General features: G+C 47.4%; 1 protein-coding gene across 5 annotated transcripts in view; it reads right to left on the minus strand.

The window, feature by feature from the left end:
- Window positions 1–23719, minus strand: part of LOC102116602 (fer-1-like protein 4) — a 53289-nt gene that overhangs the window by 18752 nt on the left and 10818 nt on the right. Inside the window, exons 20-34 of one of the 5 annotated variants that reach the window (XM_045362835.3) lie at window positions 22609–22696; window positions 22419–22535; window positions 8901–9053; window positions 7740–7893; window positions 7486–7610; window positions 6938–7072; window positions 6649–6822; window positions 6085–6201; window positions 5830–5991; window positions 3197–3395; window positions 2995–3053; window positions 2775–2906; window positions 455–497; window positions 265–365; window positions 50–187 (exon numbers count right to left, since the gene is read on the minus strand). In XM_045362835.3, the coding sequence (XP_045218770.2) occupies window positions 50–187; window positions 265–365; window positions 455–497; window positions 2775–2906; window positions 2995–3053; window positions 3197–3395; window positions 5830–5991; window positions 6085–6201; window positions 6649–6822; window positions 6938–7072; window positions 7486–7610; window positions 7740–7893; window positions 8901–9053; window positions 22419–22535; window positions 22609–22696 (1897 nt within the window). The remainder of the gene's footprint in view (window positions 1–49; window positions 188–264; window positions 366–454; window positions 498–2774; window positions 2907–2994; window positions 3054–3196; window positions 3396–5829; window positions 5992–6084; window positions 6202–6648; window positions 6823–6937; window positions 7073–7485; window positions 7611–7739; window positions 7894–8900; window positions 9054–22418; window positions 22536–22608; window positions 22697–23719) is intronic. The other 4 variants (XM_074005190.1, XM_074005189.1, XM_074005191.1 and 1 more) reach the window with 4 other exon arrangements.

The following is a 23719-nucleotide window of genomic DNA, read 5'->3' on the forward strand; positions in this document are numbered from 1 at the left end:
TGAATCCCCACCTGGGCTCCCTGGTTCTGCTTTCCTTCCCCAAATGCACCTTGAACTTGCCCACAAGGCGTCCAGATCCTTCCTCTTCTCCACCTGCATCCTGGCCCCCTTGCCCTCGGTACAGAGGAAATACATACAGCCAGTCTTCAAAGTGGTTAAATTCTTCTTCCAGGGACCTGTTGTAGATCTAAAAGGCAAGGACTTCACTGACAGCCCGATGTCCAGAATCCAAAGGAGACTTTCCTTTTCCCAGTACCCAGTCACCTTCAGGGTGGCAACTGCTTTTTTTCGGGACACAGTGCCTTTGACTTCAGCCTCACCCTGGTCTTGGGCCTCCCCAACCATAGAAATGAGGTTGACCCCATCTGGAAACAACAAAAATGCCCCAGTCAGAAATATCTGGGTAGGCAGGAGATGGGCAGATGGAACCAGAGCAAAAAGCCCAATCTCTTACCTGAATCTCCAGGATCATCCATTTCATCTTCATCAAGGTTGTGCTGAAATTAAAGAGCAGATCCAGAGATTCTTCCCCATCCCCTTCAACTCCTTAGCCTACCCCCTTTTCCAAGAGAGTTGGGAAGCCTTCATTCAAGTTCCCACTGTGTATGCCACTTGCATTTTTAAAGTTCAAATTTATCATCCAGTCCTGCCCTGTCCAGGGTGGTCACCATCAACCACACGTGGCTACCGAGCACTCAAAATGTGGCTAGTCTGAATTGCGATGTTCTGTAAGTGGCCAGGCTTGGTGGCTCATGCCTGGAATCCCAACACTTTGGGAGACTGAGGTGACTGCTTGAGGCCAGGAGTTCGAGATCAGGCTGAACAACACAGTGAGAACCTGTCTCTATGAGATAAATGCCTTTTAATTTTTATTTATTTTTGAGACAGGCTCTTGCTCTGTAGCTCAGGTTGGAGTGTGTTGGTGTGAACATGGCTCACAGCAGCCTCAACCTCCTAGGCTCAAGCGATCCTCCCACCTCAGCCTCTTGAGTCACTGGGACCACCAGCACGCACAGTTACTTCTTTTCATTTTTAGTAGAGATGGTGTCTCACCGTGTTCCCAAGACTGTTCTCAAACTCCTTAGTTCAAGTGATCCTCCCACCTCAGCCTCCCAAAGTACTGGGATTACGGGCATGAAACACCACACCCAGGAAAAAAAAAAGTTTTTAATTAGCTGAGTGTGATGGTATGTATTTATGGTCCTAGCTACTGGGGAGGCTGAGGTGGGAAGATGACTTGAACCAAGGAGTTTGAGACCAGTCTGGACAACAGATAAAGACCCCATCTCTAAAAATGAAATGAAGGGGCCAGGCGCAGTGGCTCACGCCTGTAATTCCAGTACTTTGGGAGGCTGAGGCGGGCAGATTACCCGAGGTCAGGAGTTCAAGACCAGCCTGGTCAACATGGTGAAACCTCGTCTCTACTAAAAATACAAAAAAGTAGCCGAGCATGGTGGTGGGCGCCTGTAGTCCCAGTTACTCAGGAGGTTGAGGCAGGAGAATAGCATGAACCCAGGAGATGGAGCTTGCAGTGAGCTGAGATTATACCACTACACTCTAGCCTGGGCGACAGAGTAAGACTCTGTCTCAAAAAATAATAATAATAAAAAGAAAAAAAGAAAAAGATGTGCTATAAGTATAAAATAAACACTGAATTTTTAAATACTTAGTACAAAAAATAAGAATGTAAAATATCTCAGAAATTTTATGATTACTTGTTGAAATGATTTTTTTTTCTTTGAGACAAGAGTCTCACTCTGTCACCCAGGCTGGAACACAATCTTGGCTCACTGTAACCTCCACCTCCCAGGTTCAAGCGATTCTCCTGCCTCAGCTTCCAGAGTAGCTGGGATTAACAGGTGCCCACCACCACGCCCAGCTAATTTTCATATTTTTAATAGAGATGGGGTTTCACCATGTTGGCCAGGCTGGTCTCGAACTCCTGACCTCAAGTGATCTGCCTGCCTCAGCCTCCCAAAGTGCTGGGATTACAGGTGTGGGCCACTGTGCCCAGCTTTGAAATATGTTGAATATATTACTAAAATTAATTTCACCTGTTTCGTTTTACTTTTTTGTTTTAGACCGAGTCTCGCTCCGTCACCCAGGCTGGAGTGCGGTGGCCCAATCTCGGCTCACTGCAAGCTCCGCCTCCTGGGTTCACGCCATGCTCTTGCCTCAGCCTCCTGAGTAGCTGGGACTACAGGCGCCCACCACCATGCCCGGCTAATATTGTTTGTATTTTTAGTAGAGATGGGGCTTCACCGTGTTGGCCAGGATGGTCTCAATCTCCTGATCTTGTGATCCACCCGCCTCGGCCTCCCAAAGTGCTGGGATTACAGGCGTGAGCCACTGCGCCTGGCCCCTTTTACTTTTTTTAATGTGGCTACTACAGAAGTTAAAACTACTTATGTGGCTCGTATTATCTCTGTTGGACAACACAGCTCTAGATAATGGAGTTAATAATCCCCAGCTTCTGGAATTGTGAAGAAAAGAGGACTGCAATGAAGAGCTCTGAAAAACTGTATAGCTCCACCTTCAATGAGATCATTCTTGTTTTTTGTTTGTTTTTTTGAGACGGAGTCTGTCACCCAGCCTGTTGTGCAGTGGCATGATCTCAGCTCACTGGAGCCTCTGCCTCCAGGTTCAAGCGATTCTCCTGCCTCAGCCTCCTGAGTAGCTGGGACTACAGGTGCGCACTGCCATGCCCAGCTAAGATATCATTCTTTTTATCATTTACACCCCAGCCCCTCTCTGGGACCCTTCTCTGCCCCCACCTGCCCCTGGAGCTCCTGCAGTGACGTGTAGTACTTGGACCACCAGTCCAGCTCTTCCGGATCTGGGATGTCCTCCTCCAGTCCAGGGCCTTGATTCAGGAGGCCTCCTAGTGGGAGCTTCTTCAGAGGAGGCTGAGGAAGAACAGACTTTGTCTCTCTAACCCAGCACCATCCTAAGTACTGCCAGCCCCTTCCCCATCTATCTCCTCTACCCCATCACCTTCAGGAGCTGTCTGGATATACCCGCTTCAGCCAAGAAGGGATCCAGGGACTTCTGTCCTGGGAGGGGGAAAATGGCAGCATGAGGAGATTGGGCAAATAGAAGTCAGATTCCATACCCCATTGGAGGGCCCTCTGGAGCCATGTCCACCAGGAATCAGAGGCACTTTTGTCTGGTGGTCCTGAAGGAGAAGTTTCCTAACCTTGAGGTCCCTTGGGCATCATATCCCTTGTCTCCTCCATCTCTCCTTCCTCCTCAGGAGGATCCTCATGACCCCGAAATATAAATCGCAGCATGTGGGGGACAATGTGGGAACCCACGAGGACTGTACGGCCAAAGGCCCGGCGCTCAATCACCAGGATGCTGAGTGGGGGCTGCAGGTAAGGCTGCTCCGGCAAGTCCTGGGGGTGGAAGAGAGGAACTGTGTCTTTGAAGACCTGGGGAAGAGGGAAGGGCAGCCACAGAGACAGGTAGGGAAAAAGTACATCTAAACCTGCATTCTAAGCCCAGCTCTGCCATAGCCTCACTATGTAATCTCTGGTAAACCACTGCCTTCTCACCCTGTTTCCCGGCTAAGAAAGGGACACAGGCCGGGCGCAGTGGCTCATGCCTATAATCCCAGCACTTGGGGAGGCCAAGGCGGGTGGATCATGAGTTCAGGAGTTCGAGACCAGCCTGGCCAACGCGGTGGAACTCCGTCTCTACTAAAAATACAAAAATTAGCCAGGCATGGTGGCAGGCACCTGTAATCCCAGCTACTTGGGAGACTGAGGCAGGAGAATTGTTTGAAACCAGAAGGCGGAGGTTGCAGTGAGCCAAGATCACGCCACTGCACTGCAGTCTGGGCAACAAGAGCAAAAAAAAAAAAAAAAAAAAAGGGACACAATACTGGATGCAAAAGACTGTTGTAAGTATCAAATGACATAATAGAAACATAAGTACTTTCGAGCCTACAAAGTACTGTCAGAAGCTGGGCATGGTGGCTCACGCCTGTAACCCCAGCACTTTGGGAGGCTGAGGAAGGCAGACTGCTTGAGCTCAGGAGTTCGAGACCAGTCTGGGCAACATGGCAAGATACCATCTGTACCAAAAATACAAAAAAATAGTGGGGCATGGTGGTGCACACCTGTGGTCCCATCTACTCAGGAGGTTGAGGTGAGAGGATCACTTGAGCCCAGGGGGTGGAGGTTGCAGTGAGCCAAGATTGTGCCACTGCACTCCAGCCTTGGTGACAGAGCAAAAGACCTATACACACACACACACACACACACACACACACACACACACGCACATATGTATTTTTTGGCTGGGCATGGTGGCTGACGCCTGTAATCCCAGCACTTTGGGAGGTCAAGGCAGGCAGATCACTTGAGGTCAAGGGTTTGAGACCAGCCTGGCCAAGATGATGAAACCCTGTCTCTACTAAAAATACAAAAAAAAAATTAGCTGTGTGTGGTGGTGGGCGCCTGTAATCCCAGCTACTTGGGAGGCTGAGGCAGGCGAATAGCTTGAACCTGGGAGGCACAGGTTGCAGTGAGCTGAGATCGCACCACTCCAGCCTAGGCGGCAGAGTGAGACTCTGTCTTAAAATATGTATTATGGTTTATTTTATTTTATGGTTAAAGGCCATTTTATGGTTAAAGGCCATATATATATGGAATTCCGTATCTATCAATGGATCCTAAGAGAAACAATTTTACTACTGTATTGATGGGTTTATTTTATGTATTTGTAGATATATACATATATACACATATATGTGACAATTTTAGCACAAAAGAGAGAGGAAGAATAGAGCTATATCACAGAAAAGTTTGTATATTTTACTGGAATTAAATTAGTATTAATCTGAAGTAGATTGTGAAATAGTAGTATGCATATTGTAATCCCTAGAGCAACTACTAAGTAAAAATCAACAAATTAAAATAGTACACTAATATAAAAATATAATAAACATCTATTTAACACAAAAGAAAGCAGTAAAAGAGAAACAATAAATACACAAGACATAGAAAACAAAGAGCAAAATGGCAGATGTAAATTCAACCAATAATATCAATCATAGCATCAAATGTGATCATATTAAATACCAATCAAAAGACAGAGATTGTCAATTGGATTAAAAAAAGAGATGCAACTCCAAGCTGTCTAAGAGATACTTTTTAGATTCAAAGACACATAAAGGATGAAGCATAGGAAAAAATGTATCATGCAAATAGTAATCAGAGAGCTGGAGTAGTTTACCACCAGAGAAAACAGACTTGAAGACAAAAAATGTTACCAGAGACAAAGAGATATTTTATAATGGTAAAAAGGTCGATTCATCTAGAAGATATAAAAATTATAAACATATATGCACCTAACAACAGAGCCTCAAAGTACAAAAACAAAAAAGTAATAGAATTGAAGAGAGAAATACACAATTCATTAGTAATAGTTGGAGATTTCACTACCCTATTCTCAATAATAGATAGACAGAAACTAATCAAGGAGGCTTGTTCAAGAGGTCTGAATAACAGTAACACCTAGAGAACACCACAAGTCCATGAATTAATCCAGGAATCAGCAAACTGCAGCCCATAGACAGAGTCTGACCTGCTGTCAGTTTTTGTAAATATTCATTTACAATTATCTATGGCTGTTTTCATGCTCTGATGGCAGAGTTGAGTAGTTGCAGCAGACTGGATGGCCCTCAAAGCCGAAAATATTTACTATTTGGCCCATTATAGAGAGTTGGCTGACCCTTGGATCATCTAAGATAACCAGCTAGAAAGTCACCATCCACTGCCCTCTTTCATTATTCTGCCCCCCTTGTCCCCTAGCCCATGGCCTCACCACTGTCAGATGCCTGACAAGCTCAGTGAAATTGGGGCTCTCACGGTAGCTGGCCAGGACCTCAGACTCCACACGTTGCCCAGCCACCTCCAGTACAACCTGGGGCTGCTCCACCTCGAACAGATGCACACGACCAAGGCCCCTAAGACCCCAGAACAGCACCTGGGGTCAGGATGTGTAGATTCAGGGGCCTGCACCAGACAAACGGGAACCCAGATGTGGGGGAACAAGGGGGCTTTGAGTGCCTGGTGCTACCTCAACACGGAACTCCCTGAGCACTGGGCACACACTGGGTGGAAGGGACAGGCGTCCAGAGTGGGGCTCGACCAGGGGTGCCAGATCCTGGGGCTCCACATCACTGGGCACTGAGGGCTGTAGGAGAGAAACAGTCAGATGGCAAAGAGGAATCAGGCCAAAGGAGGAAAAGCCTAGGTGTGGGGAGGGGATACAGAGAGGTGCTGGTGAAGTATAAATGCTCGGGAACCAACCAAGGTTGAATTGGTTGAAGGGAGGGGGTCTCGGGAAGCAGCTTCGTGCAGGAAGGGAACAGGCATGCAGGAAGGGAACAGGCATGTCTGAGGCATGCAGGATGGCCCAACAAAGTGAACCTAGCACATGAATACTTGCAATGTTCCTTGGGGTCAAGCGGTCCAATGAGGTGACCTCAGGACAAATCTACAGTCTGTGTTCTCTGGGGATAAGAGACCTGGAGGCTGGTCCTGGGACACACTTATGTTTTATATTCCCTGGGGTTAGATGGCCTGATGGACTAACAAGTTGGGCTGACAGCCTGTGCTAGCCATGCCAGGGCATGCTGACCTCAAGTCGGCCACTGTAGTCCAGTTCAATGAGTTCAAAGACAGCAATGAGCTCTCCGGCTGCCCGTGGTCCCTTCCTCAGGGGGAAGAACTGAAGCTCTGGGCGTTGGTATGGGTCCTCCATCAGCTTTACCCTCGGGGCAGCCAGTGCCCTGCCCAGGAACACAGGGGGGCCCTAGGGGGATCAGGGCAGTGAAGACAAAGGGGAAGAGGCTCAGGAGCCAGGGAAGGTAGGCATCAAGGGGGAAACTCCTGGCCGGGAACCCAGGGAGGGCCCAGGCCACACTCACAAACTTATTGTGGTCAAAGACATTGATGATCACTAATGGAGGCTCCTCCTGCAGATGCTCCCTCCTCCCGTCCACAATCAACTGCTCAAATACCAGGAGTTCATCCCACAGAGGGCTCAACGTCTGCTCCAGGACCTTGGGGGCCAGAGAAGCGGGTAGCAGCAGATATCAGGAGAAGGCTCCCAACACACATGCCATGTGAGCACCTCTGCTCTGAAGGAATACTTCAAGTAAATGCTAGTCACAAGAAGAGTGAGATGTGAGAAGATGAAAGCATCTTCAGATGGTGTTGCAGCCGGCCCCTCCCAGCCCTGCCTACCCATTGCAATTGGCTGCCCTCAGAGTCCAGGCCTAAAGTCAACGCCAGAAAACGACTCCTGAGACCTCCAGTTCTACATCACCTGCTAAATTAGGGCCATCTAGTACCCCATCCTGATACCCTGCTCTGCAAACCCAGGCTGGGAGGAGAGGGGCCTTGGGGGAAAGCTCAGACCCACCCTAACTTGTCTCCTGGGTCCCTTCCACCCACACGTCATCCCAGCCCTCACCCGTGTGGTCTGGCACTGGGTAGAGATGAGGACTCGAGCAAAGGGGTCCGAGAGGCCACTGTCATCTGCTGCCAGCACACCTCGGGCCTGGTACAAGTGAGCCCGGAGTTGGAAGTAGCTAAAGTCTGGGGTGAGGGGCAAGGAGGGTGTCATGTTTGCTCAGGGGAACTACTGAAGTCCCCTGACTGAGCCCCCCACCTTGGGCAGAGATCGAGGTGGGCCTTATACCTGCCCTGCCCACCCTCTGCACTCACCGTCCCGGTGTAGGCTGGAGGGCAGTCCGACCAAGGGCTCGGGCAGCAAATCCGGGGGCAACTCAGAAGTGCAGGCCTTGGCTTGCTTGCCCAGGCCGAGCCACAGGAAGAGCTCCAGCTTGGCACAGACCTCACCAGGGGCTGCCCCGGGTGCCTGCATGTGAACAAGGCATGTCAGGGCCCCAGTGCCTCCTCTCATGACCCCAGCTAGACCTAGCAATCCTGCTTCCCCAGGGCACACCTCCACTGCACATCACCACACAATGCCAAACTCCCAGTCCACTCCCTACCTGCCCAGCCTTACCCTCTTTCTGCCCCCCACCCTACGCCATGACCCTCGCGCTCTCACTCCCTACACGTCTTGCCCTAACACTGCCACTTCCTGTACCCCACACCCGCTAACTACACTCTGAGCTCTGCTCTCCCACCTTTGTCCCCTCTACCCTCCACACGTTTACATTCCCCATCCCCAACCCCAAGGGTCACGGCTTCTCCCTGCTAGGGACCCTTTTCAGTATTTCTTCCAGGGACACCTCATTTAGAAATCTTTAGCCCTCAAACCAGCTACACTTTTTTTTTTAGATGGAGTCTCACTCTGTTGTCAGGCTGGAGTGCAATGGCATGATCTCTGCTCACTGCAACCTCTACCTCCTGTGTTCAAGCGATTCTCCTGCCTCAGCCTCCCTAGTAGCTGGAATGACAGGTATACACCACCACGCCCAGCTAATTTTAATATTTTTACTAGAGATGGGGTTTCACTATGTTGGCCAGGCTGGTCTCCAACTCCTGACCTCAGGTGATCCGCTTGCCTCAGCCTCCCAAAGTGCTGGGATTACAGGCATGAGCCACCACCCCCGGCCAGACCAGCCACACTTGTAAGGGGTGAGACGCACTCTCCGGTTTTTAGTATGCTGCCTATCTCTCAGGGCCTAGTCAGCAAAATGGCCTGTGCAGTCCCAGAGTTGGGAAGATTTGGGGTTTATCTGATTTCAAAGCTGCCCCAGGCAAAGGCACAATCCCTTTCTGGTGTTTTGGACAATTGGAAAGCGTTCAGGGTCCCCTAGTTGGGAAGCACAGGCCTCTACCCAAGGCCTATCCTACACCCCTGACCTGTAAGCTCCACTTCACTTCTCCCGGCCCCTCACCCGCAAGCCCCCTCACCGTGAGCATTAGACTCTGGATCTTCCCACAGTCCCGGCCCCGTTCCTCCTCGACCACAGAGAACAGCACATCCTGGGCACGGATTCGGGCCCAGGCCACGCGGCGCCGCCCACTGAGCATCCAGACCAGCACGTCGGGGAGGGGTGGCTGGGGCTGCGGGTGGAGAACTGGTCACGGAGGTGGATCGGGAGCCGACCCCTCCTGCTCTCACAGCTTGAACTGAATGGACCAAATGGCCACTCCAGCTCTGATCTCCCCAAGACGGGGTCTCACTCTGTTGCCCAGGCATGAGTGCAGTGACACGATCACGCCTCACAGCAGCTTGACCACCCAGGCTCAAGCATCCCTCCCACCTCAGCCTCTCAAGCAGCTGGGACTACAGGCACATACCACCATGCCTGGCTAATTTTTTTATTTTTTGTAGAGATGGGGTTTGGCCATGTTGCCCAGGCTCGTCTCAAACTCCTGGGCTTAAGAGATCCTCCTGCCTTGGCTTCCCAAAGTGCTGAGATTACAGGTATGAGCTACCACACTTAGCTTTTTTTTTTTTTTTAAATTGTGGAAAAATACTTATAAAATTGACCATCATCCTAAGCATTTTTAAATGTACCATTCAGGGGCATGAAATATATTCACATTATTATGGAACCATCCCCATCATTCATCCCCACAACGTTTTTCATCTTGCAGAACAGAAACTCTGCCCATTAAACCATACTTCTCCGTTCCCTGCTCTCCATCCCAGCCCCTGGCAGCCGCCATTCTTCTGTGTTTGGATTTGACTGTAACAAGTCCTCATATGAGTGGAATCATATAGTGCGTGCCCCTGTGCCTGGCCCAGTTCACTAGGCATAATGTCCTCAAGGCTCATGCACATGGTAGCTGGTGCCAACCTTGTCTCTTCACCTTTCCCTCCTCCCCAGTCTAATCTTCCCGGATGTGCACAGTGTGCACATGTAGTGCCCATCACATCAGCCAAATACCTGGGCTGGTGACACTCTTCTCCTCCAACATCCAATCACCCAGTCCTGGCAGTTTCCCCCTTCTCTCTCTTCCTCCCTGCCCCACTTCAAGACCATCTGCTTTTTTTTTTTTTTTCTGTAGCCCAGGCTGGAGTGCAGTGGCACAGTCATGGCTTACTGCAGGCTCAACATCCTGGGCCCAAGCAATCCTCCCACCTCAGCCTCCCAAATCACTGGGACTATAGGCACACACCACCATGCCCGGAGATGTTTTCATTTTTAAATTTTTTTGTAGAGATAGGGTCGCACTATGTTGTCCAGGCTGGTCTCAAACTCCTGGACTTAAGCAATCCTCCCACCTCAGCCTCCCAAAGTGGTGAGATTATAGGTGTGAGCCACCAAGCCCACCCGAGACCATCCACTATTGGCTAGACAATTTTGACAGGCTCCTAAGCAGTCTTCCTGCCTTGAGTCCTCCCTTCCTACCCACTCTGCTGTGGCTGGCTGGCTGACTGCTCACCATCCTCTGGGTATCGGCTGCAATGTTGTCTTTGCAGAGAAGACTTGCCTGACCACCTTACCCAAGCAGGTTCTCCTCCACCCCGTCAGCCTCTGTAACCTCTTTCTTACCAATTCCTGTAGATCATAATTATTTTTCATATTCATGTACAGATGTAGAGTCTGCCTCCCTAGAACATAAGACTCAAAAGGGCAAGGAATATGGCAGGGGCTGACCCCCAGGGCCTAATACAGAGCCTGGCACACAGGAGGACTTAAGATATCATTGAGAGGCCAGGCGTGGTGGCTGAGGACGGGCATAGTGGCTCATGCCTGTAGTCTCAGCACTTTGGGAGGCTGAGGCGCGTGGATCACCTGAGATCAGGAGTTTGAGACCAACCTGGCCAACATGGTGAACTCCATCTTTAGTAAAAATACAGAAGAGTAGGCAGGCGAGGTGGTACATGCCTGTAATCCCAGCTACTTGGGAGGCTGAGGCAGGAGAATTGCTTGAACCCAGGAGGCAAAAGTTGTAGCGAGGTGAGATCACACCGTTGCACTCCAGCCCAGGCAACAAGGGCAAAACTCCATTTCAAAAAAAGAAAAAAGAAAAAAGAAAAAAACCAAGAATATTCATAGCAGCTTTATTCATACTAGCCAAAAACATGAAACAGCACAGCTGTCCATCAATATGAGAGTGAATAAACAAACTGATATATTTATCCAATGGGAAATTGCTCAATAAAAAACTAGATATCTGCAACAACCTAGACGCATCTCAAAACAGTACACTGAGTAAAGGAGGCCTCTCACAAGAGAATACAGTCCTTCCTCATTATTTGTGAGTTCTGTATTTGCAAATTTGATTACTAGCTAAAATTTGTAACCCCCAAATCAATACCCCTGGTGCTTTTATAATCACATGAGTATGGGCAAAGAGTCAAAAAGTTTGAACTGGTTAGGCAAGGTGGCTCATACCTGTAATCCCAGTACTTAGGGAGGCCAAGGTGGGAGGATCACTTGAGCTTAGGGGTCCAAGAGCAGCCTGGGCAACAAAGTGAGACCTCTTCTCTACCAAAAAAAAAAAAAAAAAATTTTTTTTTTTTTTTTTTTTTTGAGACTGAATCTTGCTCTGTCACCCAGGCTGGAGTGCAATGGTACAATCCCAGCTCACTGCAACCTCTGCCTCTCGGGTTCAAGCAATTGTACTGCCTCAGCCTCCTGAGTAGCTGGGACTACAGGCATGTGCCACCATGCCCAACTAACTTTTGTATTTTTAGTAGAGATGGGGTTTCACCATGCTGCCCAGGCTGGTTTCAAACTCCTGACCTCAGGTGATCCTTCTGCCTCAGCCTCCCAAAGTGCTGGGACTACAGGCCTGAGCCACTGCACCTAGCCTCTACTAAAAAGTTTTAACCATTCTTTGGTCGAAGCTGCAGAAGCAAGATGACAAGGAAACATTGTTTGGAAAACATCGCAATAAGATACTTCGTGCCGCCACTGTGGCTCTAAGGCCTGCCAACTTCAGAAGTCGACCTGTGGCAAATGTGGCTACCCTGCCAAGCACTAGAGGAAGTATAACTGGCTAAAAGACAAAATACCACTGGGACGAGGCCGGGCGCGGTGGCTCACGCCTGTAATCCCAGCACTTTGAGAGGCTGAGGCAGGCAGATCACGAGGTCAGGAGATCGAGACCATCCTGGCTAACACGGTGAAACCCTGTCTCTACTAAAAATACAAAAGATTAGCTGGGCGTGGTGGCGGATCATGTCACTGCACTCCAGCCTTGGCAACAGAGCGAGACTCTGTCTAAAAAAAAAAAATAAAAAAAATAAAAAAATAAAAAATAAAAAAAATAAAAATACCACTGTCACTGATCGAATGAGGCACCTAAAATTTGTATACTGCAGATTCAGGCATGGGTTCCATGGAGGAACAACACCGAGAGGGTTGTCCTCTTGGGACAACACCCAAGAGGGTGCCTGTCGCAGCATCCAGTTCATCTTTTTTTTTTTTTTTTTTTTTTTTTGAGACGGAGTCTTGCTCTGTCGCCCAGGCTGGAGTGCAGTGGCCGGATCTCGGCTCACTGCAAGCTCCGCCTCCCGGGTTCACGCCATTCTCCTGCCTCAGCCTCCCGAGTAGCTGGGACTACAGGCGCCCGCCACCTCGCCCGGCTAGTTTTTTGTATTTTTTAGTAGAGACGGGGTTTCACCGTGTTAGCCAGGATGGTCTTGATCTCCTGACCTCGTGATCCGCCCGTCTCGGCCTCCCAAAGTGCTGGGATTACAGGCTTGAGCCACCGTGCCCGGCCCCCAGTTCATCTTAAGATTTTCAACAATTGGCTGGGTGCGGTGGCTCACGCCTGTAATCCCAGCACTTTGGGAGCCCGAGGTGAGTGGATCATGAGGTCAGGAGTTCGAGAACAGATTGACCAACATGGCGAAATCCCATCTCTACTAAAAATACAAAAATAAGCCAGGCTTGGTGGCGCTCGCCTGTAATCCCAGCACTTTGGGAGGCTGAGGCAGGCGGATCACCTGAGGTCAGGAGTTCAAGAACAGCCTGGCCAGCATGGTGAAACCCTGTCTCTACTAAAAATACAAAAATTAGCTGGGCATGGTGGTAGGTGCCTATAAATCCCAGCTACTCAGGAGGCTGAGGCAGGAGAATCACTTGAACCTGGGAGGCGGACGTTAGAGTGAGCCGAGATCGCACCACTACACCCCAGCCTGGGCAAAAGAGCAAGACTCTGTCAGAAAAAAAAAAAAGAATTTCAACAATGAGTCATGCAAAAAATATTCTGGTTTATTAAAAATACAAAAATAAATTTTTAAACCCATTTCCTGTTGGACTTGAGAATACTCTTGTCTGTAATCCTAATGTAACATCATATATACTTCTGTTACATTAGGATTAGAGACAAGCTCTGTTTAGAAATAACTCCAAGTAAGGTTTTTATATTTTATTTTCATATTGAAAATCAGTCATATTTGCTTCTGCCTCAAAGAGCAGGTTTATGTAAAATTAAATGAGTGCTGGCAGTGAGCTGCATTTTTTTTCTCTAAACGGGAAATGTTTTTTTTTTTCTTTTTTTTTAGATGGAATATTACTGTCACCCAGGCTGGAGGAATGCAGTTGCACAATCTTAGCTCACTGAAACCTCTACTTCCCATGTTCAAGCAATTCTCTGGCCTCGGCTTCCTGAATAGCTGGGATTACAGACGTATACCACCACACCCAGCTTTTTGTGTTTTTAATAGACTGGGGGTTTCACCTTGTTGGCCAGGCTGGTCTTCAATTCCTGACCTCAAGTGACCTGCCTGCCTCGGCCTCCCAAAGTGCTGGGATTACAGGTGTGAGCCACCACACTAAGACATTTTTTTAAAGTTTGAAGGGCCCTGAGTTGGAATAAAGCAATACTTTGTCTTTGTGAGTTCTGATACTGTAAGCATCGTTTTTCTGTTTTGCTTTTTTGTTTGTTTGTTTGTTTTTTGAGACAGAATCTCCTTCTGTCACCCAGGCTGAAGTGCGGTGGCATGATCTCAGGCTCACTGCAACCTCCGCCTTCTGGGTTCAAGCGATTCTCCTGCCTCAGCTTCCAGAGTAGCTGGAACTGCAGGTGCTGGCCACCACGCCTGGCTATTTTTTTATATTTTAGTAGAGATGGGTGTTCACCATGCTGGCCAGCCTGGTCTCGAACTCCTGACCTCAGGTGATTCCACCCAACTCGGCCTCCCAAAGTGCTGGGATTACAGGCGTGAGCCACTGTGCCGGCCAACAATATATTATATTAAAGAAAGTATCTTTAAATGAACACACATAAAACAAGGTTTTGTACTGATCAGTTGACAAAAAATTGTGACCATCGCCCACTGGGAACTTAACCCTGTATTTCTCTGGGGGCAGTGATTCAATATTTGCTAATTCAGTATTTGCAGCAACTTTATAGACTATGAAGACCACCAATAACAAGAATTGACTATATATATGGCATGATTGCATTGTATTAAAATCTAGAACAGGCAAAATTATAATAAAAAAAATATTGAAAAAAACAGTAATCTCTAGGGGTGTGAATGGAGACTGGGAAGGAACAAAGCAACAACTCTGGGTAAAAGTAGTATTCTAGATCTTGATAGGGATTTGGGTTACACAGATACATATATTTGCCAAAATTCAGCAAATGTGTAGCTAAGATTTGTACACTTGGTCAGACATGGTGACTCATGCCTGTAATCCCAGCACTTTGGGAGGCCAAGGTGGCCAGATCGCTTGAGTCTAGGAGTTCAAGACCAGCCAGGCCAACATGGCAAAACCCCATCTCTACTAAAAATACAAAAATTAGCAAGCATGGTGGCCCATGCCTGTACTCCCAGCCACTCAGGAGGCTGAGGCAGAAGAATCACTGGAGCTTGGGGGCAGAAGTTGCAGTGAGCTAAGGTCTTGCCACTGCACTCTAGCCTAAGTGACAGAGTGAGACTCTGTCTTAAAAATATATATGTATTTGTACACTTCATTGTATGTAAATTGTACATCAGAGGAAAACACTGTAATTTTTTTTTTTTTTTTTAATCAGTGGAGGGCTGGGCGTGGTGGCTCTCACTTATAATCCCAGCACTTTGGGAGGCCGAGGCAGGTAGATCACGAGGTCAGGAGTTCGAGACAAGCCTGGCCAACACAGTGAAACCCCGTCTCTACTAAAATACTAAAATTAGCTGGGCATGGTGGCAGGCACCTGTAATCCCAGCTACTTGGGAAGCTGAGGCAGGAGAATCTCTTGAACCCAGGAGGCGGAGGTTGCAGTGAGCCGAGATTGCACCACTGCACTCTAGCCTGGGCGACAGAGTGAGACTCCATCTCAAAAAAAAAAAAAAAAAAAAAAATCAGTGGAGGGGTGCACTATTAGTTGGATGTAGAAACCCTCACTCCCGGCCTGGCACAGTGGCTCACATCTGTAATCCGAGTACTTTGGGAGGCCAAGGCGGGTGGATCACCTAAGGTCAGGAGTTTGAGACCAACCTGACCAACATGGTGAAACCCTATCACTACTAAAAATACAGAAATTAGCCAGATGTGGTGGCACATGACTGTAATCCCAGGTACTCATGAAACTGAGGCAGGAGAATCACTTGAACCTGGGAGGCAGAGGTTGCAGTGAGCCAAGATTGCACCACCACACTCCAACCTGGGCGACAGAGCCAGACTGTGTCTCAACAACAACAAAAAGACTTACACCCTAACGACAAAAATAATCTAAATAAATTATAAAATTATGCACACACACACGGGGTATATATACACATACATATAAATACACACACACTTATGTATACACACATTTATACACATACATATACACACACATATATACACACATATATATACACACATACATATACACACACACACACACACACACACACACACACACACACACATATATAATTTTTTGGATACAGGATTTCTCTTTCACCCAGGCTGGAATGCAGTGGCACGATTATGGCTTACTGCAGCCTCAAACCCTGAGGCCCAAGCAATCCTCCCACCTCAGCCTCCCAAGTAGCTGGGACTACAGGTGCTTGCCACCACGCCTTGTTAGTTTTATTTTTTGTAGAGATGGGGGTCTCCCTATGTTGCCCAGACTAAACATCGTATTTTAAAAAACACATCAGAGAAGTGGGGATTCAAAGAAACCTGCACCAACTAAACTCCAGAAAATGGCGAGTTCTTCACAGTCAAGGAGAGACCTCCAGCTGCTACTCCCACTTCTGGCAGAACAGCAGTAGTAAAAAGGAACATCAGAAACGGGGACAAGGAGAAAATCCCCACTTTTAAGAGACTTTTAATGACTATGTGTGAGGTAGCATGCCAGATGAGAATCCCAGGGACCACAGCCACAAAGTATGTCTTTCTATACCTCCCAACTCTTTTCTATGGATCTTCACCTAGAGCTAAGGAGCAGTATGCAGAAAGCTGGGAACAGGGAAGGAGAGCTGAGATCTTTCTGAGGCATGTAAAGTTTCTTCAAAGTGCAGAGTAGGCCAGGCATGGTGGCTCATGCCTCTAATCCCAGCACTTTGGGAGGCTGGGGCTGGTGGATCTCTTGAGATCAGGAGTTCGAGACCAGCCTGACCAACATGGTGAAACTCCATCTCTAGTTAAAACAAAAAAACAAAAAAACAAAACAAAAAAAAAAAAACAGGCATAGTGGCACATGCCTGTAATCCCAGCTACTTGGGAGGCTGAGGCAGAAGAATTGCTTGAACCCAGGAAGTGGAGGTTGCAGTGAGCGGAGATCATGACATTCCACTCTAGCCTGGGCAACAAGAGCAAAACTCCGTCTCAAAAACGAGTGCAAAGTAACCACCCTAAGAAGGAGGTGGTAGGGAAGAGAATTTAAAAACCCAGAAGAGGCCCTCTGGGATTTCATCTTTTGAAGGCTGAGGGTGAGGTAGAAGGGCTGAGAGAAACCTCTTCCACTAGGCCTTCAGCTATCAGATGCTACAGGCTCAGCTGGAGAGCCAAGAGGACCCCTCTGATGCATTCTAGACTTTTACAATGTAAGGTGGGGATGCAGAGGAAAGGAAGCAGACTCAAAAAGCATAGAGAATGCCCCAGCAACCCAAAAACCTGGTTGGTGGTTTGTAAAGCAGGGAAAGCTTACCCAGGGTTGCAGAACTGGCAGTTTGGGTGTGAAAGAGAAACAGATTTCTGGAATCTTGCCAGTTCTCAATCCTAAACCTGGATGAAAGGACAATCCTGATCCTTCAAAAAACATTTGAAGCCCAAAGTGAACTGAACCAAACCAAATTCGCAACTCAGCCCATTTCAAATACAAAGCATAATGACTCGGTCCTCACTCTACAGAGTGAGGCCTAGTGTAAGAAAAGAAATGCCATTTCCTGGACATATATATTATTTTAGTCACTAATGTTCTTTTATACAAAAATCCAGGCATATGATAAAAAAAATTACAGGACAGAGTTAAAGCAAAAAGCCGGGCATGGTGGCTCACACCTGTAATCCCAGCACTTTGGGAGGCTGAGGCAGGCGGATCACTAGGTCAGGAGATCGAGACCATCCTGGCTAACACGGTGAAACCCTGTCTCTACTAAAAATACAAAAAAAATTAGCCAGGTGCCTGTAGTCTCAGCTACTCGGGAGGCTGAGGCAGGAGAATGGCTCGAACCCTGAAGGTAGAGCTTGCAGTGAGCAGAGATCGCACCACTGCACTCCAGCCTGGGTGACAGAGAGAGACTCTGTCTCAAAAAAAAACTCATGGTCAAGAGGAAATAATCAATAGAAGCAGACACATAGATAACCCAGATGTTGGAATAATTAGACAACAATTATTAAAATAACTATGATAGAAATCTAAATGATATAGTGAGGAAAGTACACAAGAATTAAAAGATGGGTGATTTCAGCAAACAGTTGAAAACTGGAACCAAATGGAAATAGAAAATTTAAATATATCAGGCAAACAGTTCTACAATAGTTGGAGTCTTCAGTATATACCACTTACAATAGCAGATGGAACATCTACACAGAATATTATTAAGGAAATAAACTTAAAACAACACTAACCAACTATACCTAGAAGACACATACAAAATACTCCATCATAAGAGCAGAATACACATTCTTCTCAAGCACCCATGGAACATTCTTCAGGATAGATCATATGTTAGATCACAAAACAGTAAATTTAAAAAGACTATGCTGGCCGGGTGTGGTGGCTCACACCTATAATCAGGCAGAGGTGTGGTGAGCTGAGATTGTGCCACTGCACTCCAGCCTGGTGACAGAGAGAGACTGCATCACATACACACATACACATACACATACACACACACACACACACACACACACATATCTAAAATCAGAGATGAAAGGGAGGACATTACTAGCAACCTTACAGAAATAAAAAGGATTATAAGATAATACCATTAACAAGTATAAAATAGCAAATTAGATTATCTAAAATGAAGTTATAAAATTTGACTCAGCAGTCAAAAACTTCCCAAAAAAAGTCCAAGACCGGATGCCTTCACTGGTGAATTCTACCAAACATTTGAAGATTAATGCCAATCCTTTTCAAACTCTTCCAAAAAATAGAAGAGTGAGGAACACTTCCTAACTCCTTCTATGAAGCCAGCTTTACCTTGATATCATAGATTTAAAAATCACAAGAAAAGACATCAAATCATTACATGCTGGGCGTGGTGACTCACGCCTGTAATCCCAGCACTTTGGGAGGCAGAGGCAGGGAGGATCCCTTGAGCCCCGGGAGTTTGCAACCAGCCTGGGCAACACAGGAAGACCCCATCTCTACTTTTTAAGTATTTTTTTTTAATCAAAAAGAAAAATTACAAAACAATATCCCTTATAAATACACAGATGCAAAAGTCTTGAACCAAATCCCATGACATATTAAAAAAAAATGGATATACACCATTGTTAAAAGTTAGAATTCATCTCATGAATGCAAGGATAGTTCAACCTAAGGAAAATCAGTGTAATACACCACAGTAACAGAACAAAAAAGAAAAAACAAACACATGCTCATCTTAATAGATGCAGAAAAAAACGTTTGATAAAACGTAACACTCTTTCACAATAAAAACACTCACAAAACTAGGAATGGAAGAGAACTTCCTCAACCTGATAAAGGGCATTTATGAAAAACACTGCTAACATCAAACTTAATAGTTAAAGAACGAAAGCTTTCCCCTTAGAATCAGAAACAAAGCAAGTGAAAATTACAACTTTGGCTAGGTGTGGTGGCTCACACCTGTAATCCCAGCACTTTGGGATGCTGAGGCAGGAGAATCACTTGAACCCAGGAGGCAGAATAAAATTATAATTTCAGAGAAACTATATATCTTGTATCTGCCATTGTGAGCTTGACAGCTTGCAGCAAGACCCCACCTCCAATTTTTTTTTTTTTTTTTTTTTAAGATAGAGTCTCTCTCTGTCACCCAGGCTGGAGTGCAGTGGTGTAATCTGAGACCTGTCCTGAGACCAAAAAGTTTGAGAACCACTGCCATAGAAAAGCACCAGGACATGTACAAAAATGGTCTTGGAAGCACTGTTTCTAATCACCACCCATTGGGAACATCTCACATACCCATCAACAGCACAATGGATCAGTACATTAGAGTATATTTATTTTATTTTTGTTTATTTATTTATTTATTTTTTTTTTTTGAGACAGTCTCCCACTCTCGCCCAGGCTGGAGTGCAGTGGCGCCATCTCGGCTCACTGCAAGCTCCACCTCCCAGGTTCACGCCATTCTCCTGCCTCAGCCTCCTGAGTAGCTGGGACTACAGGTGCCCGCCACCATGCCCGGCTAATGTTTTGTATTTTTAGTAGAGATGGGGTTTCACCCTCTTAGCCAGGATGGTCTCGATCCCCTGACCTTGTGATCTGCCCACCTCAGCCTCCCAAAGTGCTGGGATTACAGGCGTGAGCCACTGCGCCCAGCCTATTTTTATTTTGAGACAGAGTCTTGCTCCATCACCCAGGCTGGAGTGCAGTGGCCCAATCTCAGCTCTCTACAGCCTCCACCTCTCAGGATCAAGCAATTCTCCCAGCCTCAGCCTCCTAAGTAGCTAGGATTACAGGTACCATGCCTGGCTAATTTTTGTATTTTTAGTAGAGATGGCGTTTCGCATGTTGGCCAGGTTGGTCTCCATCTCTTGACCTCGTGATCCTCCCACCTCAGCCTCCCAAAGTGCCGGGATATAGGCATGAGCCACTGCGCCTGGCCACATTGTAGTATACTTATACAATATGTCATATGGCAATGAAAATTGAAAAATTACAGTTACATGCAATGATACGGATAAATCTCATGCACATAATATTTAAAAAGCAAAATAACATAAAATATGAAAACAGCAACACAGAACTACATTATTTCAGAATGCACGTTTATACCATGAACATTTTTTATTTGTATTTATTTTTGAGACAGGGTCTCACTCTGTCACCCAGGCTGGATTGCAGTGGCACCATCACAGTTCATTGTAGCTTAAATCTCCCAGGCTCAAGCAATCCTCCTACCTCAGCCTCCTGAGTAGTTGGGACTACAGGCATGCGCCACCACGCCCGGCTAATTTTTTTTTGTTTTTTGAGGAGACGAGGCCTCACTGTTTTGCCCAGCTTGGTGTTGAACTCCTGGGTTCAGGTGATCCTCTCACTTTGGAGGATCCCACAGTGTTGGGATTACAGGCATCAGCCACTGTGTCTGGCCATAAAAAATTTTGTTTGCCAGGCGCAGTGGCTCATGCCTGTTATCCCAGCACTTTGGGAGGCTGAGGTGGATCAGTTGAGGTCAGGAGTTCAAGACCAGCCTGGCCAACATGGCAAAACCCCGTCTACTAAAAACAGAAAAAAAAATTAGCCGGGGGTGGTGGCATGTTCCTGTAATCCCAGCTACTCAGCAAGCTGAGGTAGGAGAATTCCTTGAACCCAGGAGGCGGTTTCAAAATAAAATTTTTTTATTTTTTTAAGACGGAGTCTCACTCTGTCGCCCAGGCTGGGGTGCAGTGGCATGATCTTGGTTCACTGCAACCTCTACCTCCCAGGTTCAAGCAACTCTCCTGCCTCAGCCTCCCAAGCAGCTGGAATTACAGGTGCATGCCACCACGCCCGGCTAATTTTTCTTTTTTTTTTTTTTTTGTAGAGACAGGGTTTTGCCACATTGGCCAGGCTGGTTTGAACTCCTGACCTCGGATCAGGTGATCCGCCTGCCTTGGCCTCCCAAAGTGCTGGGATTATAGGCATGAGCCACTGCACCTGGACTCATAAAAAAATTTTAAATGTCAGATGACAAAAGGAGGCTTTCAATACAATTTTTTCTTTGAGACAGAGTCTCACTCTGTTGCCCAGGCTGGAATGCAGGGGTGCCAACTTAGCTCACTGTAACCTCGACTGCCTGAGCTCAAGCAACCCTCCCACCTCAGCCTCCGGAGTAGCTGGGACTCTAGGTGTGCACCACCACAGCCAGCTAATTTTTGTAGAGACAGGGTCTCACCTTGCTGCCCAAGCTGGTCTCAAACTCCTGCGCTCAAGTGATCCTCCTGCCTCAGCCTCCCAAAGTGCTACAATTATAGGATGAGCCACCACCCATAATTTTAAAAGCAATTTTGCACCAACATTTACGATAATGTTAAATGTTCAGTGGCTCACACCTGTAATCCCAGCACTTTGGGAGGCCGAGGTGGGCGGATTATGAGGTCAGTTCGAGACCAGCCTGACCAACATGGTGAAGCTGCATCTCTACTAAGAATAAAATCAATTAGCCGGGCATGGTGGCAGGTGCCTGTAATCCCAGCTACTCAGGAGGCTGACGCAGGAGAATTGCTTGAACTCGGGAGGCAGAGGTTACAGTGAGCCAAGACCGCGCCATTGCATTCCAGGCTGCGTGACAGAGTGAGACTCCTTCTTAAAAACAAAAAAGTATCCCATCTCTTCGTCCAACGCTCTGTCTTCCAGCTGCCCAGGCTTCTCAGTTCTAGGCCTTTGTACGTGCTATTTTTTTGTTTCTCACTTGCCCAACTCCAATTTATCCTGTAAGGTCTGAGACTACACTTCCTCACTGTTTGAGAACCTACTGGCCCGAGTGGTCTAAACGTCATGTGCCTTTGGGAAGGACTGAGCTTCTGTCTTAAGCAGCTGCAGCATGGTGGACCAGTCACTTTCCATTTCTAACCCTCAGTGTCTGCTCCTGTCAACTCCCTTCACCCTTCACACATGTCATATTTAGTGCTTCAGACAAGGGAGGTCATGCTCAAGGCAGCCTACTCTCAAATCTTCATCTAAAGAGATCCTGAATGTTCCCTGGGTCTCTGCTGGATTCTAGAACTCTCGTCCTCACCCTTAGCTACTGCAAATGGATCTTGGTCCTATGCCCACAGCAATGAGTCCTAGCCCTGGCATCATTCCAAAGGAAAAATGTTATGTCACACTGGCCCAAGGCCTCTGCAATGGTCCATAAAACTCAGGGAAAAGTGTGTACACAGTAGGAAAGTGGGGTGGGCAAGGCATTACCTCCTCAGCCAGAAAGTGCAGTTTGGCCAGGAGCTTCTTGGCCAATGCCACCTTCTTTTGCACGTTGCCCCGACTCAGGCCGCGTAGAAGTCGCAGTCCTTGTTTAGCCAAAAGGTTCTGGGAGGGCAAAAAGACAGCATGAGTGGAAGGCCCCAGCTAGGCGCCCCTGAGTCCCTTCCCAAGGCCGTACCAGGCTGTGCACCAGGAGTTTCCCTCGGCATCGATCCAGGGCATTGGGCCGGGTCATTGTCCTGCGCTCAGCACCGCGGCAAAACTGTCTGCAGTGAGCAGGGATGTGCACAGCAGACAGGAGTCAAAGGAGAGGATGCTGACCTCCCACCCCCAGCCTCCCTCATAGTCCTCTCAGTCTTGTGCTCTGAAGAGGCACCCTTTCTCCTGCAAAGATGGCCTATCTCTATTTGGACCACTCCCAAATTGATCAAGGCCGGCCTTGCTCTTGAGCTCCAGAGCTCGCTAATATTTAACCATCTACTATCCTGGCTACCCCAGGTGTGGCCCATGGACCAACAGCATTGGTAACACCTGCAGGCTATTTAAAACTGCAGGACCTCAGCCCCACCCCAGGCCCTGCTGAATCAAAAGCTGCATTTATGCCCTAGGAGATTCCTAAACACACTGAAGCTTACAATGTGATGACGACGGTATGGTTTAGTCTCCACCAGGTTGGCTAACGTATAGCTTGAACATTATATTCCCAAGCCAAATGCATAATTTCCAATAACTCCCCCCCACCGCAGCAAAAAACAAACAAACAAAAAACAAAACAGAAAACCCTGTTTCACCTCAGAACTTTCAAGTCATCCTTCACTGCTCTTTCTCTCACATTCCACATCAATTCATCAGCAAATTCTTTATGCTCTACCTTCAAAAAATATCCAGAATCTGGCCACGTGCGGTGGCTCAGGCCTGTAATCCCAGCACTTAGGAAGGCCGAGACAGGTGGTGAATCACTTGAGGTCAGGAGTTCGAGACCAGCCTGACCAATATGGTGAAACAACTGTCTACTGACACTGAAAGGTTGAGCATGGTGAGCACAGTAAAGTAACCACCTACAGCCTCCTACCTCACTGCCTTTCCTGATCAGGATCCTTGGCTGAGTCCCTGCTTCCTCCCTACCTCTAAATGCTGGAGCGCTCCAGGTTCTCAGATTTCTTTTTTCTATGCTCCCTTAATGCTGTTATCCAGCTCCATCTACATAATGACAGCTCCCAAATTGACATTTTCAGTTTAGAATTCTCCCCAGAACTCAACTCATATAGCTAACTGCCTACCACACATGT

This window comes from Macaca fascicularis, chromosome 10, assembly GCF_037993035.2.
Source record: "Macaca fascicularis isolate 582-1 chromosome 10, T2T-MFA8v1.1".
Classification (NCBI taxonomy): domain Eukaryota; kingdom Metazoa; phylum Chordata; class Mammalia; order Primates; family Cercopithecidae; genus Macaca; species Macaca fascicularis.